The sequence below is a fragment of the Brassica napus genome, chromosome A1 (assembly GCF_020379485.1).
Source record: "Brassica napus cultivar Da-Ae chromosome A1, Da-Ae, whole genome shotgun sequence".
Lineage (NCBI taxonomy): Eukaryota > Viridiplantae > Streptophyta > Magnoliopsida > Brassicales > Brassicaceae > Brassica > Brassica napus.
Genome location: NC_063434.1, coordinates 2,280,612 through 2,300,063, shown reverse-complemented (window position 1 = coordinate 2,300,063; position 19,452 = coordinate 2,280,612). Strand labels below are relative to the sequence as shown.

At 37.8% G+C, this 19,452-nt stretch overlaps 5 protein-coding genes, 1 long non-coding RNA gene and 1 pseudogene across 8 annotated transcripts; 3 read left to right on the top strand and 4 right to left on the bottom strand.

Moving 5' to 3' along the window:
- Nucleotides 1-48: 48 nt before the first annotated feature.
- LOC106438541 lies at nucleotides 49-2,005 on the top strand (annotated as a pseudogene).
- Nucleotides 1,971-3,400, bottom strand: LOC106441981 (protein lifeguard 1). Its single transcript, XM_022694181.2, has one exon. It carries the CDS (start codon nucleotides 2,718-2,720, stop codon nucleotides 2,268-2,270), a length of 453 nt encoding a protein of 150 aa, XP_022549902.1. The 5' UTR covers nucleotides 2,721-3,400; the 3' UTR covers nucleotides 1,971-2,267.
- Nucleotides 3,369-8,886, top strand: LOC106438543 (probable ubiquitin-like-specific protease 2A). 2 transcript variants are annotated; one of them, XM_048779575.1, is made up of 17 exons: nucleotides 3,369-3,635; nucleotides 3,911-3,982; nucleotides 4,077-4,126; nucleotides 4,205-4,307; nucleotides 4,396-4,445; nucleotides 4,605-4,802; nucleotides 4,873-4,948; nucleotides 5,126-5,234; nucleotides 5,626-5,679; nucleotides 6,028-6,159; nucleotides 6,453-6,653; nucleotides 6,730-6,785; nucleotides 6,868-6,955; nucleotides 7,250-7,337; nucleotides 7,609-7,728; nucleotides 7,866-8,222; nucleotides 8,309-8,886. In XM_048779575.1, exons 1-17 carry the CDS (start codon nucleotides 3,458-3,460, stop codon nucleotides 8,774-8,776), a joined length of 2,400 nt encoding a protein of 799 aa, XP_048635532.1. In that variant the 5' UTR covers nucleotides 3,369-3,457; the 3' UTR covers nucleotides 8,777-8,886. The 2 variants fall into 2 exon arrangements, with proteins under 2 accessions (XP_048635532.1, XP_013735196.2); XM_013879742.3 differs by having other exon boundaries at nucleotides 3,370-3,635; nucleotides 4,217-4,307.
- LOC106438546 lies at nucleotides 8,852-10,346 on the bottom strand. Its single transcript, XM_013879744.3, has 6 exons — nucleotides 10,019-10,346; nucleotides 9,835-9,930; nucleotides 9,736-9,776; nucleotides 9,398-9,515; nucleotides 9,199-9,279; nucleotides 8,852-9,095 (listed from the first exon to the last, which is right to left on the bottom strand). The coding sequence occupies exons 1-6, from the start codon at nucleotides 10,205-10,207 to the stop codon at nucleotides 9,027-9,029; spliced, it is 594 nt and encodes a 197-aa protein (XP_013735198.1). The 5' UTR covers nucleotides 10,208-10,346; the 3' UTR covers nucleotides 8,852-9,026.
- A 524-nt stretch (nucleotides 10,347-10,870) lies between these two features.
- LOC106438547 (costars family protein ST45-2) lies at nucleotides 10,871-11,618 on the bottom strand. The gene is made up of 2 exons (XM_013879745.3): nucleotides 11,379-11,618; nucleotides 10,871-11,174 (listed from the first exon to the last, which is right to left on the bottom strand). The coding sequence occupies exons 1-2, from the start codon at nucleotides 11,457-11,459 to the stop codon at nucleotides 10,968-10,970; spliced, it is 288 nt and encodes a 95-aa protein (XP_013735199.1). The 5' UTR covers nucleotides 11,460-11,618; the 3' UTR covers nucleotides 10,871-10,967.
- A 709-nt stretch (nucleotides 11,619-12,327) lies between these two features.
- LOC106438542 (dynamin-related protein 3A) lies at nucleotides 12,328-17,683 on the top strand. Of its 2 annotated transcripts, none has more exons than XM_013879740.3 (20): nucleotides 12,328-12,848; nucleotides 13,013-13,295; nucleotides 13,390-13,418; nucleotides 13,509-13,610; nucleotides 13,766-13,834; nucleotides 13,920-13,979; nucleotides 14,288-14,401; nucleotides 14,698-14,746; nucleotides 14,824-14,933; nucleotides 15,025-15,117; nucleotides 15,227-15,319; nucleotides 15,402-15,539; nucleotides 15,718-15,831; nucleotides 15,924-16,028; nucleotides 16,128-16,167; nucleotides 16,300-16,454; nucleotides 16,543-16,689; nucleotides 16,790-16,842; nucleotides 16,925-17,024; nucleotides 17,117-17,683. In XM_013879740.3, exons 1-20 carry the CDS (start codon nucleotides 12,474-12,476, stop codon nucleotides 17,312-17,314), a joined length of 2,427 nt encoding a protein of 808 aa, XP_013735194.1. In that variant the 5' UTR covers nucleotides 12,328-12,473; the 3' UTR covers nucleotides 17,315-17,683. The 2 variants fall into 2 exon arrangements, with proteins under 2 accessions (XP_013735194.1, XP_013735195.1); XM_013879741.3 differs by having other exon boundaries at nucleotides 12,329-12,848; nucleotides 15,927-16,028.
- Nucleotides 17,684-18,180: 497 nt separating this feature from the next.
- Nucleotides 18,181-18,871, bottom strand: LOC106438549. Its single transcript, XR_001287409.3, has 2 exons — nucleotides 18,607-18,871; nucleotides 18,181-18,415 (listed from the first exon to the last, which is right to left on the bottom strand). It is a non-coding gene; the product is annotated as an uncharacterized LOC106438549 (long non-coding RNA).
- Between the last annotated feature and the right edge of the window lie 581 nt (nucleotides 18,872-19,452).

Below are 19,452 nucleotides of genomic sequence, written 5' to 3'. Positions count from 1 at the left end.
TCTCCGTCTTTGTTGGAGCAATGCAGCATCCACGTCAACGCTCTCTTCTCTCTCTCAAAATGAATGCTCTTCAGATGCTTTGTCCCTTGTTGTCCCAGATTCGAATTACGGCCTCATGGCATCCTCTATCTTCCATGATCTTTCTTCTTCTTCCACGCCTCTCCTTAATCTCCAAACCCAACAATCGGTATGTGTCAAAGTCTCTCCCTTTTCTCTCGCACTCTCTTCCTTCGTCGGAATCTAATCGTGGGTTTGTGTATCCTGTCGGATTTTGATTCAGATCTTCGGTTACAAGGACAAAGTACAGGACTTTGAGAAAACCCAATTGAGGATTCCAGTTTCTTTAAGGTAATTTCTGTGATTTAGTGACTTTTCAGTGGGATTAGGACATTATCTTGTGTCTTAGTTTATTAGGCTGTGTAAGAAGATTGGTTTTGTGATGCTTCGGACAGCAAAACCTCTGTGGATATGTTCTGTTATATTCAAATTCTCACAGGTTTAGGTTCTTTTGTGGTGGTTACAGGAAAAAAGGTGTCAACTTGCAAATGATGGCGTCAGGAAAGACACCTGGACTGACTCAGGAAGCTAATGACTGCACTTATGAGGCTACAATTGATAGAGAAAACAACACTGACGTGTTTGACGACATGAAACAGCGGTTCCTCGCCTTCAAGAAGCTCAAGTACATGTAAGTGGAGGTGAAACTATATCTTCAGTTGGCTTTCTGTTACCTTCTCCCATCCAATGATGATATACTCATTTGAACAGGGATAACTTAGAACACTACAAAAAGCTAGCAGATGCTCAAGCTCCAAAGGTAGCTTTAGAAGTTCACTGTTCATGGATTGGCTTTGAGATATCTTCTTGTGGAATTGTTGCTAACACTATAAGAAACAGTTTCTGGTGATTGCTTGTGCAGACTCCAGGGTTTGTCCTTCAGCCGTCCTGGGATTTCAACCTGGTGAAGCATTCACTGTTCGGAACATTGCAAATTTAGTACCTCCATATGAGGTACACAATCTAGTGCAGTGCAGACAGCCACATTTTTTTCTTTCACATTTGATCTAATTGCATTTGCATGTTGCAGTCTGGACCTACTGAAACAAAAGCTGCTCTCCAGTTCTCTGTGAATACTCTTGAAGTATGTTTCTTATCTCTCACAGTTATCTATAGATAGATGCATACACCGCTTTAATAAAACATGTGCATCTGTCACATTTTATATGTTGAATCATTATAATTATTTTGTCTCTGTGATTGATATATTAAACTTGTAGGTGGAGAACATTTTAGTAATTGGTCATAGCCGCTGTGGAGGAATTCAAGCTTTAATGGGCATGGAAGAAGTAGATTCCAGGTTTCTTTTGATCACCTCTTTAATCACTCTTTTGGAAGAAAAAAAACATTTCTTAATTGTTATCTTTGCCATATTGAATTTTCCTGTAAGCAGAAGTTTCATACATAACTGGGTGATTGTGGGGAAGAAGGCAAAGGAAAGCACAAAAGCTGTTGCTTCAAACCTCCATTTTGATCATCAGTGTCAACATTGTGAAAAGGTGATGTATTTTTTTGTTAAACAGTGTAGCTTATATGTATCTTCTGTAGATTGGATGAACTGATATAGAATGTATAACGAATGCAGACATCGATAAACCATTCATTAGAAAGACTCCTTGGTTATCCGTGGATAGAAGAGAAAGTGCGGAAAGGGTCACTGTCCCTCCATGGTGGGTACTATGATTTTGTAAACTGTACATTTGAGAAATGGACTGTCGATTATGAAGGAAGCAGAGGCAGTGGGATTGCTGTTAAAAACCGATCTGTTTGGTGATGACTGATGACCATTCCATCTTCATAGACATCAGAGAACACTTTCTTGGAATGGAATCATTGTTTGTTTAATTTGCTGCAGTTGTGTGTTGAAAATATCATTTCGTAATGCTATACCTCTCATTGAGGTTTAAACTTTGGGAGATCCCTTCAGAGACTTACGTTTATTTGATCATTCATGTTTTTTTTTTTTTAATTTTTGTGTCCATTGTAGTGGTATCAGAGGCATACAGTCAATACTCAATACAGTTATTATATAGTTGCAATTTATCATTTACTTCTTATATAGTTACAAATACAGTTAATACTCACCACATATTAAAGCCACCAATCCATGATCAGTTAGCTTATGTTGATGATATAATCCTTCACACATGAGGAAGAGCATGGTTACAACAGTTACAATATTTAAATCATATAAGCTTGGAGGAGAAGTTTCAATTGCTCAAAGTTGGAGTAACCGGGATAGAGGGCGGAGTGGAGATGGTTGGCGTTGCTGGAGGGAAAGAAGGTGAACCGGGTTTTGGAAACTGAGGGAATTTTGGGAAACCAAAACCGGGAAATTGAGGAAAACCGGGTGTTGGATTGCTTGGAAAACCGGGTTTCGGAAACTGAGGGAAAGGCATGGGGTTGTTTGGGAAACCTTGCCCTGGGGCTGGGAGTTGAGGAAAACCGGGTTTTGGGAATTGAGGGAATGGCATTGGATTTGCTGGGAAACCGGGTCTTGGAAACTGAGGAAAACCGGGTTTAGGAAAAGGATGTCCAAAAAACTTCGGTTTTAACGTTTGTTTCTTGGTAAGCTGTTTTGTGGCGCGGCTTGAAGTGATCATGGAAGAGAACATGAGAGCCATGAGAAGAGAAGCAGCTAAAAATAATCTAGATGAGGCCATTGTGTTAGACAATTAACTGTTGTGTGTGTGTTTTGTTTGATTGTTTTCTTTTTTTTTCCTATTAGTCTTTGGGTTTATATAAGAGCAAACTCAAAAGAGATAACAAGTACAATGTCATATCATTTGACTGATTTTTTCTTATTATAGATATAACTAACGGTTTCATCATTAAAAATAGAAAATAGTTAATATGCTGTTACCATTTTGTTGCTATTAGTTTGAATATATAATCCAATCCGTTATAATTGATTTTTGTTGATAAAGATCCAAATTAATTTTCTTAGTTACAATAGTAACTAGATTTTGATTTACGTTTTGAAATCGCATGTTTATTTACTTTCTAAATTTTATATAAATGTGTTTAGTATTTGTCAATTTGTGAGTCTATACACATCCATGTCTCATATCATTTGATAACTAATGGTTTCATCATTAAAAATAGAAAATAGTTAATATATTGTTACCATTTTGTTGCTATTATAAAAATCCAAATTAATTTTTCTTACTTGCAACTCACAAGTAGTAAGTAAGTTACGGCTCAGTGAAAATATTGTTTCCGCATCTTATCCAGTTTTTGTTAATGTGAAAATTAAAATGTTGTTAAACGGGTCAGACCGGTTTATCAATGCCGGTACGATGCTCTTAATCAATTGCTGTTGCTGGTACTCGAAACGCAAATTCAAATACACGTCTCGACCCTTCTCGTCTCCTTCCGTTGGAACTCGAGCAGCAGCGCGATGACGACTCAGCCGCCTGTTCACTCCCGCGGTAAGCGCGAGCAGATCGGAGTATTCGATTACACCGACGAAGACGAACACGTCGAAGAGATGTCGAAGAAACTCCTCCGAAAGTTCGATTCCCCTGGAACTAGTAAAACCCCGCGCGCCATCGATAAGTACGACTTCCTTCGTCTCTGTAAGTCGTCTCTCGTCTCTCAGTTTTCTATCGAATTGTGGAATCGATTCTGCTTTAGGCTCTATAAAAATCGGAAGATCAAAGTGGTTTCTTAATTTACTTGAATTTTGCGTTTGTTAGCGTCTGGGAAACGAAACGAATCGTTGATCCAAGAGTTGTTCACTTCTCTGTGATGTATCTAAATCTATACTCTAGTGATCATGATGCTTAGATCATCAAGTTTTACATGATAACACAAGTGAATGCTGATCTTATTATTGTGTATCATCTTTCAGTTGCAGTCGCCAAGGACACACAGAGCGAGAGCAAAGCACTGGACCACATAGTTATTGATGTTGAAGATAACAGTAAGAGTTTATTCGAAGCTGCGAGTTCCAAATTTTTCAGTTTTCTTATAGAGTTTGTCATCTAACTTGGCTAAACTAAGTTTGGTTTATGCAGTCCCAGCAAAAGAAGAAAGGTCAAGGTGTGAACCCAGCGGATATAAAACTGTGAGCCTTTTAATCCATTCATGAAGGAGTTACCATAAGGAATAAGAATGTTTAGAAATTTTCTGATTTTTGTTGTACAATATATTGCAGTGTGACCTGATTGATGTAGCCTCCGATGACTCCCGTGGAAGGATTGGAATTAGTTCATCATCGTCATCATCTCTGTCGGAAAATGATGATGGTTATTAGCTATAATATAGTTTCAGTTTTCTTTGTTGTTTCTTCCCTCGAAGTTGCTTGCTCTAAAGAAGCTTTCTGAATTGTTTCAGCCTCAAATGGAGAAGAAGCCACAAGTGTTACTTCTGGTTCACGTGAAGTTGTAAGTCTTTTCGAGTATGCACTTTTGTTAGAGATAGTGAAGGAAACGTAGTCTTTTCTTCCTCTGAAAACTTTTTGATTTGCTGTCTGTCTCGAGAGTTATGGATGTGTGTTTATATCCAGAAAATATCTCATGCTTTTTATATTTTTGTATTTTCAGGATTCCGAGAATTCACAAGTTCTCATAATCCCTGATTTTATTATATATGGAGATACATACTGTACTAACTCGAAGTTAACATTTTCACGCAACTGTATGAGTGTTGAAAGTTCATCAGTAAATGCAACTAAAGGGACATTTAGTTGTCGGTGGGCAATAGAAGATATCGTCAGAATTGAGTCTCAGTGGTGTTCAGAGGTGATTTCTGATATATGTTCATTTATGGGTTGATGGGTTTTCTTATGATACCTGAGCTGTAAATTTTCAGCTTGAGACTGCCGTGGTAAACGTCCTTCTGAAGTCCAGGGACCCTAACGGAGTTGACAATGCGAAAGAGATTTCAGGTTTACCATAAGTTCATATTTGTTCATGTTAGTGGTGTTTCAGTGGGAGGGGGTTTCTTAAAGTTGGAAATTGTTAGCTTAATAAGAGCGCCTACACATCATATCTCTCTATTTGGTAGTTTTGATATTTACAACGTTAGCGCCAGTCTAACTAACACCCGCACCCATGCTTGACAGGCATTGATCTCCTAAAGTTTTCCCTTTATGACGCTAAATGGTCTAAAGAAGTAGAAACCATCAAATTGTTGGACTCGAGATACAAGGATATTTGGTTTGATACCATAACGTAAGTCATCATTATCGCACCATTGTGTTTGCATCTTCATTGCAGTTTGTACATTATAAACGTTGGTGGCATTTGAGTCAATTGGTCTTTTGCTCAAGTCCTGAAGTATGTGCTTTTCTCTTTCTACACATCTTGAACTGAATTGATGACACAGTGAATATTAAAAAAAATCTCTTACGTTTAGTTGTTTCCTCGTCAGCTAGATAGATTCTTGGAAATTTTCAATTGTAAAAATCCTTTCATGAAAAGGGCTTTTGACGATGTAAAAAGGACCAAGGTTTAATCCTATAAAAGGTTTAGGGAGAAAGATAATGAGAGAGAAAAGTTACTAAGACAGGAAAAACATATGGCAGGTTCTGACTTTTAGTTTATTGTTGTTGAATGTTGACAGAGAAAGCGAGGAAAGTGCTTGTAGTGGACACAATTTGGAAACATCACTCACCAAGTAAGTATGAACTATAATGTACTCGTGGTTTATAAATTTGAATTTTGGTAAATGTAATATGATAACTTGGTGATGTACACCTCTAACTTCTTATATGTTATTTTATGACTTAATGTTGGTATTGGTGACCTGAGATAGATGTGTATAGAATTATGGAAGATTGTTCTATTAGTTTTTGAAGGCATGTTATATGATGAATGTGTTTCTGATTCCCTTCTAGTTATCTGAAATATATACGCAACATGTATATGCATGACATCGTAATGCTTGGTGCCTTAAATTAATTTAGATATTGAGCCCCGTTTAGTTTTATCTTACCTTTTGACTGTTTTATATTTTGATCTTCAGTCTCGCTGGTTCATTTGAAAATCTCGTTTACCCTCAAGGAGAACCAGATGCTGTAGTAGTTCGGAAGCAAGACATTGAGCTTCTGAAGCCAAGACGTTTCATTAACGATACAATCATTGATTTTTATATCAAGTGAGTTACTATCTTTCCATACTGTCTTAACACTATGACGTAATAAAATCTGTACTCGTGGAGCATAGAAGGCATACAAGCCAAAATGGCAAGACTAGGTGCATCATTTTTGCATGTCAAAAGCAAATTCTCTTCTCGTTTGTTTAAAATATACAAAACTGTAGCATGTTGATGTTAGATGTTTATATTATAATTAAAAACCTTGTCGTATTATATTTGCTATCATATATATTTACCTTTTCAATGCATAAATTAGTTGGGTGCAGCTTGTTAAGTTGGTTTAATACTTGCAGGTACCTTAAGAGTCGAATTCCACCAGAGGAACGGGGCAGATTCCACTTTTTCAATTGTTTCTTTTTCCGTAAGCTAGCTAACTTAGACAAAGGTTCACCTAGCTCGTTTGGAGGAAGAGAAGCATACCAGCGTGTGCAGAAGTGGACTAAGAATGTGGAACTCTTCGAAAAAGATTATATATTTATTCCTATAAATTTCAGGTGAAAACATAATTCACACACATGGCTAATTAGTTCTTGCCGCTTATATGATGATTTACCTTGCCTATGATTGCAGTTTTCACTGGAGTCTGATTATCATCTGTCATCCAGGTGAATTGGTTTCTTCTTCTGGTAAGGTTAACTCCCTATGTTATGTTCTTATGCTCGTTTGATAATAGCCTAAAACTAAATTATCACTCTGCTGATGATGAAGTCGAAAACCCATCAAGGGTTCCCTGCATCTTGCATCTGGACTCAATTAAAGGAAGCCACAAGGGTGGTCTCGTAAACATATTTCCGAGGTAAGCTCTACAACGTTTCATTAAATTCACTGGCATACTATTCCACAATACATTTGAAACTAGTCTCCGGAGATAGTATTGAGTAAACCTTATGCATAGGGGGCTAGAGCCAACTTATTCATAGGAAGTCACTCGTTCTGTGTTTGCAGTTCATTATTGGTTTATTTACTTGAGAATTCTTCATAAATTTTCCATCCATTTTACTTGAAGACTTACGAAGTCAGATGCATAGATTTTATCATGAATATCTGTTGTACAGAATGAGTGACCTAAATGTCAATCATGTGATCATAGTTACCTACGTGAAGAGTGGAAAGCGAGGCAAGGAAACACAACAATGGATTTATCAAGGGCATCAAATATGCAGCTCCTTTCTCTTGAGGTATTGCTTCTAACGAGAATGATATTATCTTGAGCATAGATAGAAGGCTCAAACTAATATAACTTTCATGATTGCTTAAAGCTCTGGTTCTAGATTATCATTGTTTACATAGTACCCCTGGTTGTATGCGTGCCAGAGATGAAGATGTCGGGAAGATTGATAGATGGCTTTCTTTGAGAAACATGTTACTATTCTAATGTCATTCGATATTTTCGTTGTGGAATTTTCTTCACTGGTTTTCTGATGATATTTCTTCGTTTAACAAATTCAGCTCCCGCAACAAGAGAATTCGTTTGACTGTGGCCTCTTTTTGCTCCACTATTTGGAACTTTTTGTGGCTCAAGCTCCTGCTAAATTCAATCCTTCGCTTATCACAACATCGGGAAATTTTGTAAGTTGTCTTTTTTTCATCTCCTTTTGGATTTGATGAAGTTGCATCTGACTTTCTGAACTTACTGATAAAATAAAATCAGCATGAAACAGTGATTTGAAGGGGACGTTTTAATTTTTTTTTCTGCTCCTTTTCAGCTAACTAGGAAATGGTTTCCTGCCAAGGAAGCTTCACTTAAGCGTGCATACATCTTAGAGTTGCTTTACAATCTCCACAAAGGTCATGATCCAAGTATTATTCCAGCTAATTCCAAAAGCAAACCACCTCATTGCCGAGTTTCCAACGAGAATGATGAAGAAAACGAAAGCAAGAATGTGACTGAGATCTGTAAATGGAGAAAACCATTTCATGGTTCCTCAGCAATCGTCCCATACATTCCTCAGACAAAGAATTGCTCGGCAGATCAGATTCTCAGCAAAGAAGTTTTTTACACGAGAGGTTATGACCTCCCTGAGGCTTCCAAGCGCCGAAAGTCCTTTATGTCGCCTATAGTGGTAATTCCTTTTACTTTCTCTGCAATTTAGTTTTCAATGCTAATTATATTATGTTGATAGCGATTCTATACTTTCTCACAAACCAGGAAGAAGTTCAAGAAAGTGGTGAGAAAGAAGAAATCCATTTGCCAATGGACACAGAGGAATCTATCTGTCAAGAGATGGAAACATTGCGAAAAGGGGAGTGCATGCTCTATATAGAGGACACTGATGATGAAGACGCTGTAGTAGAATACGTTCCTGATTCCCAAGATTCATGTGAAGTTGAGATGAAAGAAGAAGACGATGATGAATTGATTCTGTTCACTGGAGCATCCAAAAATATTCATAAAACCAGAGAAATCAAATCTGCTTCAGCATTGATTGAAAAGGGAGTCCACAAAAGTAAGAGCAGAGGTTTAGCTGCTCGTTCTTGCTGTAACAACATTCTTCTTGTGCTGTCGGATGATGAGGGAAGCTCAGCCGCAAGCGACGAACTTCACAACAAAGAAAACTTCTCTAGTTCAAGATGTAATGTGATGGCCAAGAAGCCAAAGACTATTTACAGAAGATGAATATCGCCAATCTCATGCGATGCTTTTGAGTTGTTAGAGTTGTTACGTTGCCAATGTTATTTTAACTCATACATGTATAAAGCAAGTAATCTAATACGTTAAGCATCAAAGGTTCGTTTCTCGATAGACAAAGCAGATTTTATCAAAGTGAGAGGATGCGAAAACAGAGAGCTCACACAATCCTTTACTACAAAAAAGAAAGAAAGAAAGAAACAGATGTCGTCCATTCAAATGAAGCTATAGTTGTTATTCACACATCGTCTCTACCGCGATGCATCAGGAGCAATTGTTCCAGCTCTTCCCTGCGTCGGTCTATCTCCTGCAACAAACAAGATTCAATGATTTAGAAGCGCTATCTGATGAATATAATGCCATGATGATGCAAATGAGCCTCGATGCAAATTTAAACAATCAATACTTGCCTCAAGATCCTTGACAGCTTGTTCTCTTGAAATCTCCTTCTGCTGTCGAGCACGCTTCAGAAAGCCTATGCATAGAACTCCCTGAAGTCCAGACAACAATCAGAGATGAACTGACGGTAGCCAATATCGGTGCAACCTTAACTAAGTGAAAAGTTACAAGAGTAAGACAAAAGAAGAGAGGAAGAATGTGATGACGTACTGAGATAACATAGATAAGACCACAAGCAAGGAGCATGTAGCTAGCGATATTCTGTAGAAGCAGAAGATCCTTCTTCTGAGCTAGATAGTCAGGGAACGCTCTTGTCATCACAGCAACACTGAAATAACCAAATCAAACAAACACAAACATATAAAAAAAATCTTAAAACAACCAAGAAATGGTCTCAAATTCTCTCAGCATCATCTTGGAACTGTAAGTTTCAAAATCAAGAAACGCTGATTCAGGTATGATGACACACTAAATCATGACACGTGGCCTTGAATTGTCTGAAGCAAACACTCCAAATAAAAAGAATTATGAAATAAACCACAACTTACAAAATCTGAAGCATTCCTCTCCCAGCCCAGTACTCAAGAACCTGCGTATAGATTAGGTAAGTACTGACGAAAGGAAGCATATACTACAGAGAAACTAACCTTTGAAAATTTGAGGATGAAACCCCATTCAGTCTCAGCGAGAACCACGAAACAAGCAATCACCACAGCATAACACCGGAATATTCCATCGAACAGCTAAAAATGATTAAAAACAAGCTTCAGTCGAGGAAGATCATCAAAGAGTGAGAAAGATAGAGAGAGAGAGAGGGAGGTTATGATTTACATCGTGGCTATCTCGGAAGGAGCGAATAGCAGCGAGGACGTTAACGACGACGCAGAGGATGGCGATAAGAGAGGTAACGAAGCTGAAGCACCTGCAAACAACGAGGAAAGGATCTGCTCTGTTACTGAGCCTCGATCTTATGGCGGCTCCTCCGGAAGGCTCGCCGGTTTCTTCATCGGCTCTCTCCATATGAAACCGATTTCCCCGGGAGATGCTCCGGCGAAGATCCACCGTATTCGGCTGAAATAGAGATCACTGGAGAAAGTGTGGTTCGTTCACCTCCCGATCACGTTTCTTCTCTCTTTCGTTTCCTTTTTGGGATAACTGCTTTGCTATTTATATTCTTTAAATAAAAATACATGCAAAACGGCGGCGTTTTAGTTGGTTAATAGTAATAAAGTAACAGCATCACTCCACGTCTCCGATTTTGATTGGACAAGCACAAAAGCTCCCACCACGTCATCTAGACTCACTCACACCAAAAGACAAAACGGTGCGTTTTGGTTTGTTAATAACAGCATCACTCCACGTGTCACAGTGTCATTGGATAAGCACATAAAGATCCCCCGCCACGCCTTCCAGACTCACTCCCGCCAAAAGACTGTGTTACCCTCGCCGTATCTCTGATCCTGCCGCTGTTCTTATCCTCCTCCTCCGGTGATAGCCTTAGATGGGAGACGCAGCGACTCAAGAATGTCGCCATCAAGCGCTTCGATGCTGGAGACGACGTCGTTTTTGGAACGAGGAAGATGGAAGAAGCAAAGGTTCTCCACCATTTCCTTTTATATTTTTCAGTTCTCATTTCTCAAATAATATTAATACCTTTATATCGTGAATTGAAGAGAGGGAGAGTGAGAAGCAAAAGCAATCATTGAGATCTTCAGAGTTCATCATTTTCATTACACAGATAAATAAGAGGATAAAACGAAACAAATCGGAAACGGGGAGCTTAGGAAGTGGTTGCGGCGGCGACAGCAGCTTGAGGTGGAGGTGGAGATGGTCGGAGAGTGATCTCAACCTTGTCATGAACACCTTGGAGCAAGAGCTCTCCAGGGAACGCCACTATTTTGCGCTTCTTGGCAGCTCTCAAAGTCCCAACCAAAGCTTCGAAGATGTTGGCACATCGATCGTCATTGAACAACACACCAAACGTCACCTAAACCCAACACAAAAAAAAAACAAACAAACAAAAACCAAATAAATCCTCAAGATCTTATCAACCAATAACATTCACATGAAACAGGATGAACAATCTTTTAGATCTGATCGCAAGAAGCAATGAAAAAAAAAAGATCAATTGAGGATCTTTAAATGAGAAAAGCAAATGGATTGAAAACGATCTAAGAAGAGCAAAGAAGACCTTGTAAGAGCCATCAGGCTGGAGAGAACCAAGACGATGGATCTCTTCCTCAAGTTTCTGAATCTCCTCCTCTACGTTCATTCTTTTGGGATTCAAAGCAGAGACCTTTAAGCTCGATGACAGATGATGATGATGATGATGATCTGTCTTCTCCTCCTCTCACCTCTAGACCAACACTTATGTCTGAATCTGATCTGATGATAATTGTTTCTTCTCCTCCTATCCTGTTAAAAAAGGACTAAACCGACCCCACATCTCACTTATGTTTATATAAATTGAAAAATACCCCCTAACATTTCAAAAAGCTTGCAACTTTATCAAAAATTAAATAATGTTCATTTTAGACCTACTTAATCTATACTATTATTTGCAAAGTAAGTTTTTGGAATCGAGCTCTCACTTAAAAGTTAGACTGGTTAATATCGTTTATACCCTTAATGAATAAAATATATAACTAAGTTAAAAAATAAAAACGAAATATTAATTTATTTGATTAGATAATTGATTAAAATTAATAATAGTAATAATTATCCAAAATTTGAAAATATAATTTAAAAAAAAGATAATTTCTGTATATATTGTATTGTTATCTGAAAAAGTCTTTTAGTAAAAGTTAAAAACATAAATTATATAACTAAATATTAATCAAATAAAATTCTTAATTATATAATTAAAAATAGAATATTGAATTAATTAAATAAATTTTTTACTAAAATTATGAATATAGTGTACAAATAACTTTTCAAAAATTATAAAAATGTTAAGCCCGAGTCGCGGACAAAACACCTAGTTTTTGATTAGTTAACTAACCTAGAGAGCGAAATGCGACTTCTTCACGTTTTCCAAACTCTAGCCCAAGTAAAATATATTTTTAATTAAGATCAAAAATAAAATTAAGAGCTTGATGATAAAGTAAAAAACTCGAGATATATTAGTATTAAAAAAAAAGAATAACAAGTCTTGATCTTTATCATTCATCCGTGCCTCGAAAAATCGAGAGGAGGAAGGATCTGTCTTCTCCCAATAACACTAAGCACGAAATCGACTCTTCACCCAAAAACCCTAATCTCTCTTCAATTCAAATCCGATCCATCGATGTCTTCCGAAGAAGCAACCAACGAGACTTCTTCCGCCGCCAGCAAAGCGGCGCCTTTAGGATCCTCCGTGATCCCCATCGTCAACAAGCTCCAAGACATCTTCGCCCAGCTCGGGAGCCAGTCCTCGATCGAGCTTCCTCAGGTCGCCGTCGTCGGGAGCCAGAGCAGCGGCAAGTCCAGCGTCCTCGAAGCCCTCGTCGGCAGAGACTTTCTCCCTCGCGGCAACGACATCTGCACTCGCCGCCCCCTCGTCCTCCAGCTCCTCCAGACCAAAAGCAAAGCCAGCGGCGGATCCGATGACGAGTGGGGAGAGTTCCTTCACCTCCCTAACAACCGTATCTACGACTTCGCTGAGATTCGTCGCGAAATTGAGGTTTCTTGAATTGATTACCCTAATTGTTACTTTCATTGGTCTAAATGTAGAAAGTCAACATCTTTTGTGGTTTAAATGTAGAAAGTCAACATCTTTTGTGGTATAAATGTATAAAGTCAACATCTTTTGTGGTATAAATGTGGAAAGTGAACGTCTTTTTGTAGGCTGAGACGAATAGATTGGTGGGAGAGAACAAAGGTGTGTCGGATAAGCAGATTCGTTTGAAGATTTTTTCGCCTAATGTGTTGGATATCACGCTTGTGGATCTTCCTGGTATCACTAAGGTGCCTGTGGGTGACCAGCCGACTGATATTGAAGCGCGTATTAGAACCATGATCTTGTCTTACATCAAGCAGCCTAGCTGCTTGATACTGGCTGTTACTCCTGCTAATTCGGATTTGGCGAACTCTGATGCGCTTCAGATTGCAGGAAACGCTGATCCTGATGGTAAGTTTTGTGCTAAACAAGTCCAGTGAGGAGGGAAAAAAATTGATTGCTTTAGTGTGTAGTATCTGATGTTGCTAATCTTCACTGTCTCCAGGTCATAGAACAATAGGTGTTATCACAAAGGTGAATATTCCCTGTCTAAACTTGTTTATTTTGCCTCTATCATGTGGTATAATTCATGTGTTTTAAAGTCGTTGTTCTCTGTGTTTTCAGTTGGATATCATGGACAGAGGTACTGATGCTCGTAATTTACTTCTGGGAAAAGTTGTTCCTTTACGGCTTGGATATGTGGGAGTGGTTAACCGTTGCCAGGAGGTAAAGCTGTGGTCTTGTGCTTATGTCTTACGTTTTACTGTTCACCTTTATTTATACTTGATTTCATAGATTCAACCAAATCATTTCAATGTGGATGATGATTTTATTTCCTTTTTTTTAGTAAATTTTATTTGGTCTTTACTTCTTATAAACAGGATATTTTGCTTAACCGTTCTGTCAAGGAAGCACTTAGCGCAGAAGAGAAATTCTTCCGGAGTCGACCAGTAAGTTGATCATTTTGACTAGTCCCTTCCTGATACTCTTGCGGTTTGTCCTGATTATATTTTTTTTTTCTTTTGTACTACACAGGCTTATCATGGTCTGACTGATCGTTTGGGTATCCCTCAGCTAGCGAAGAAGTTAAATCAGGTATTTTCTGCAGTTCTGGAGTAGTCTTTTTTTTTTTGGAAGATGTTGTTGAGTTTTATATGCATTATTCACCTCTTAGAGTTACTTACTATGTTTATATGTATTTATTCTAGTCTGGAGAAATGGGCTTTGCATGATTTTTTTGCCCTCATCTCTGACAATTAGGATCATTGTTTATTATGAAAGTTGATCTATGTACTAATTATTTTGTTGTTATTGGCTAGTTTTTTTTTTCATTTCTCAGTTGATACTTACAAGTTTAGAACATCACTAATTGAAGCTAGCCTTTCTGTTGCATTTTTTTCTAGATCCTTGTTCAACATATCAAGGTTCTGCTTCCTGATCTGAAGTCACGTATAAGTAATGCTTTGGTTGCCACAGCTAAGGAACATCAGAGCTATGGTGAAATTACAGAATCCACGGTAAGTTTTTATGTCCAGTTCGTTGCCCATTTCCCGCATTCATTGTTGGCAGTGACCATGTTTTTTGACTCTGGTAACTACCATTTGTTCCACTTTATTGTTAGCAATGTCACTGTTTTTTTAGTGGTAGAATTAGCATTTAAAGTGTTCTTATTTCCGGACAAGATTTCTGGCCACTGGGTCGTTAACTTGTTTATACACATTTCTTATTATGCTACTTTGTCATTTCTTTATGACTTGCTTCGAGTAGTGAAACTTATCCTATTCTCTTCGTTTATTGTTCTTGAAATCTTTAGGCTGGTCAAGGAGCTCTTCTCCTCAATTTTCTTTCAAAATATTGTGAAGGTAAATATCTGAAGATGATATTTTGTTTTATGCTTTGTTTGGTTCATACTGAGTCTCATTGTTACTTTTTCAAACAGCATACTCTTCATTGCTGGAAGGAAAAAGTGAAGAAATGTCTACCTCCGAGCTCTCTGGAGGAGCAAGAATTCACTATATTTTCCAGTCCATCTTTGTTAAGAGTTTGGAGGTTCGCTTGCACAACTTGTAGCTGTATTTATTTTTTCCACTCAATTCTTGTGAGTTTAGACTGATGGACTTCCTTCACATTGCTTCTTCAGGAGGTTGATCCGTGTGAAGACTTGACAGATGATGATATTCGGACTGCAATCCAGAATGCAACTGGTCCTAGATCCGCATTATTTGTTCCAGATGTAGGTTTCTTAGCATGTTTAGGACTTCCAAGCATACATGTGTTTTCTCACCTTTTCTAATTCTCAGGATATTAATTACAATCCTTTGATACCAATCATTTCTGCATAGGTTCCATTTGAAGTTCTTGTTAGGAGACAGATATCTCGTTTGTTAGATCCTAGCCTTCAGTGCGCTAGGTTCATTTTTGATGAGCTTGTAAAGGTGAGGTTTTCTTTTGGTTATTGCTAAATAATAATAAAAATGTTAATTTCATTTTATTCATAAATTATGAATTTCTCTACAGATTAGCCATAAATGTATGATGAATGAGTTACAACGCTTCCCTGTCCTGAGAAAGCGCATGGATGAGGTTATCGGGGATTTCCTGCGAGAAGGTCTTGAACCCTCAGAAGCAATGATCGGTGATATCATTGATATGGAGGTCTGTTTAATGAATTAGAGATCCCTGTGATAATTTACAGTCATTTACCCATGAATAGTTTACCAGTTGAGATTGTGTACTGTGTGTATGGAGCACAGATTGATCTTTTGACGACTGTTTGTGCTGGTTGTCATAATTGCCTTGATGGTGATGTTAATATCTTGAGTGCTGTTTGCAGATGGATTACATAAACACTTCTCATCCAAATTTTATTGGCGGAACCAAGGCCGTGGAGGCTGCGATGCATAACGTGAAGTCTTCTAGGGTTCCCCATCCTGTGGCACGACCAAAGGTCTCTTAAGTACTTTGAGCAACACATAAAAAATGGTTTTTTGTGTTTCCTATTTGCTCTGTAGTGTTTCTTATACGTTTTATATGATGTAGCAGGATCCGGTGGAGCCTGAGAGAACTTCTTCTTCTTCTTCAGCAAGCCAGGTGAAATCTCGATCATTTCTCGGCAGGCAAGCTAATGGAATTGTCCCTGATCAGGTATGTCATTACTTAATCAATAAACGCGCCCATGAGGCTGTTAGAAATTTTCAAGCAAAATAGTTGTTATTTGATACTTTCTCCATGACATGTTCCCAGGGAGTTGTATCTGCAGATGCTGAAAAAGCTGCACCACCTGGTAAAGTTCTAATTAGTCTTCATTTTCTATTGCATGCAAGAGATAATTTAGCATGTTTCAGAAGATTTTTGGCTGTGTGATGTATCTATGTGTTTAAGAGCTAGAGATTAACTGTGGTTTTATTGGATATAGCAAATGCGAATGATTCAAGGTGGGGTATCCCTTCAATTTTCCGAGGGGGCGAGAATCAGAATCGGGCAGTGACCAAAGAGAACTTCTTAAACAAACCACTCAATGAAGCTGTTGAGGATATGTCTCAGAACTTATCGATGATCTATCTAAAGGAGGTGTGTCTTCTGTGCCGTCTTAGATGATACATATTGCTCATACATGTTTTACTTATTTCACTATGCTGTTTGCTTTGCTTTCCTAAAGCCCCCAGCTGTCTTGAGGCCATCCGAAACCCATTCAGAACAGGAAGATATCGAGATTCAGATAACAAAGCTGTTGCTTAAATCATACTATGACATTGTGAGGAAGAATATTGAGGACTCAGTACCAAAAGCAATCATGCATTTCCTGGTATGTGCTTCGTACTAGAGTTACTTGCAGCAACTCAAACTCATAGCATATGTCAGTACTTCGATATTTGAAACTAATACCACTTGTGTGTCGAACTCAGGTAAACCACACAAAACGTGAGCTGCACAATGTCTTCATCAAGAAGCTTTACAGGTGATAATGGCTTGTTTTGAGGCTTCATCATTTGTGTTTGGATAGTCTCTTATTAATGGGTAGTTTGTATCATATGGTGCAGGGAGAACTTGTTTGAAGAAATGCTGCAAGAGCCTGATGAGATAGCAGTTAAGAGGAAGCGTACTCGAGAAACCCTTCACATTCTTCAGCAAGCTTACAGGGTATGTTCTCAACTAGACCTTACTCGTTCAGCAAAAAAAAAAAAAAAACTTAAATGTTTATATATAACCATATTGTTTGGATTGTCAAACAGACATTAGACGAGTTGCCTATGGAAGCAGAATCAGTGTGCAGTGGTGGTACCGATACAACAGGCGTGTCAAAACATCTGGACTTACCAGCATCTTCGTCGATGTATTCCACGAGCAGTTCACCATACTCGGCATCTCCATCTACTGGAAGAAGAAACAGAAGAGCAGGAGATGAACACCAAAACGGATATGGATTCTGATGACATGATCCAAAGAATCTATGCTTGTTTTAAGTTGATCAACGCATTTCATTCATTTAATGGCTCTATCAGGTTTTGTTTGGTATTATTAAATTATGTGTTGGCAAAAATGAAGAATCTATATAGGAAGTTAAGACACCGGTTTTGGAGTCTGCATTGGGTTTGTCTGTTAAGAGAGTGAAGAAGATTGATATAGTTCCCTGCAACAACAATGGGAAGCAAACCCTTTCACTCTTTTGTCTTCTTTGGGGTTGGGTTACACATTAATAAGTGATACATTATTTCACTCTTCGATATATTTTTTTGTGGAGCGAGACTTGAAACATTTTCCTTTCTATAATTTTATGTGACATTACGTTTTTAGATCAACATTTTTTACTTTCTTACAATCCAAAAATCAGTGTCTTTGTTATCAATTCACTAGCTAACAGCCAAGAGACGATTGCTTACTCTTTGGTTTAGAAGCCTAACACATGGCGTTGGTTGGCAATTGCATTCTCCATGTTCCCTGGTCTGCATATGTTGCATTAACCTATCCACCTAACTGCTACGTGGCCTAGTATCTTTACGCAAAATGTATGTTTAGATTATTAGTTTCTAGTTGAGAGTTAAAGACTTGCCAACAACACACCGACACATTTTCTTTATGTGTTTGCCTGTAAACGAATCAGGAATCATAATAGATTCTCTGCACGAATATGAGTATTCTGTGGAGGTTAATGTCTGCAGTTACAACGAGTAATTGTACTTAGCTTCAGAAAGTTGTGATAGATATTTAGAGGATGGCTCCAGAAAGTTAATCAGTTAAACTCCTTACTTAGAGTAGATATAACACGGATTATCAATCACTCTCTCCAGCGCTAGTGTGGAGTTTTAACGACGTGTATTTATATTTTGCCAAAGAACACACAGCTTGTAAGTAGGGGATAAGTAATCATACTACTCATACAACACTTATTACATAAACTCCCATCATAAACAAAAAAAAAAAAATACATAGAGAGAGATTTAATATATTTTTAAAAAGTTTAATCAAAGCATATAATGGTCGGGTCGCAGCAGCATTCATCCACAAAGCAGCAACAACACATGGCCGCAAGACTGCACAACCAATAAACACACCAGTTTAAGTTTAAGACAAACTTCTCTCACACTGATCTATAATATCTACATTGCAACATGCATTCATAAATTCCATAAGATCTTAAATTTACAAAACCTTGTATTAAAGTTTGCTAAAGCTAATTATAGAAACAAAAATAGTCCAATGAAACTAGTCACAGAACACTTACAATCCTTCAAGAAAACCAGCTTTCTTTCTTGGCGGTGGAGGTGGTGGTGGTGGAGGATAATACTGCGGCGGTGCTCCCACAGGAGGAGGCGGGCCTTGCGGGTAACTTCCCGGTGCAGGGTAAGGATAAGCATACTTTGGTTCGCTCATATTTTTGCTAAATGATCAAAATCACTCTAGAGGAACTGATGAACCTTATCAAAAAATGGAAACAGAGGAAAATAATAATAGAGACAAAACTAGGGAGAGAGAGAGGGATCAAATTCTATAATGGACCACTTGCATCTGAAAAAATCTATTATGGACCCCTTATAATTTGAATTTCTTTTAGAATTAAATTTAATATGAAAAGTCAGCAAAATGTCCATCAAACCTAAAAACTTTAACTTATTTACCAACCCAACCAACTAAATCCGAACCCAAACTCAATACCCAAAACCCGGCCCATATTCATTTAACTTTAAATATTTAAAATTATTTTTATCAGTTGTACCAGTTGTACTAGTTGTACAGTTATATCAGTTGTACAGTTATACCAGTTGTACAGTTATCAGTTGTACTAGTTATACAGTTATATCAGTTGTACTAGCAGTACTAATTGTACATTTGAACTAGTTATACAATTTATAATAGCTGTGGCATTGTTGTTTTTAAATAGAAAGTGTAAAACACCGATTATAATAATATTTGAGTTTTAAGAATTTTTTTCATATCCGACCTGGATTCGTGGTTAAATCAATAGACCCGATACATTATACATAATCCGGTTCATATTTAATGAAAAAAAAACGTTAATTAAAAATTAGATAGAGCCCGGTAAAAATCCAAAAACTCACTATTAACCCGC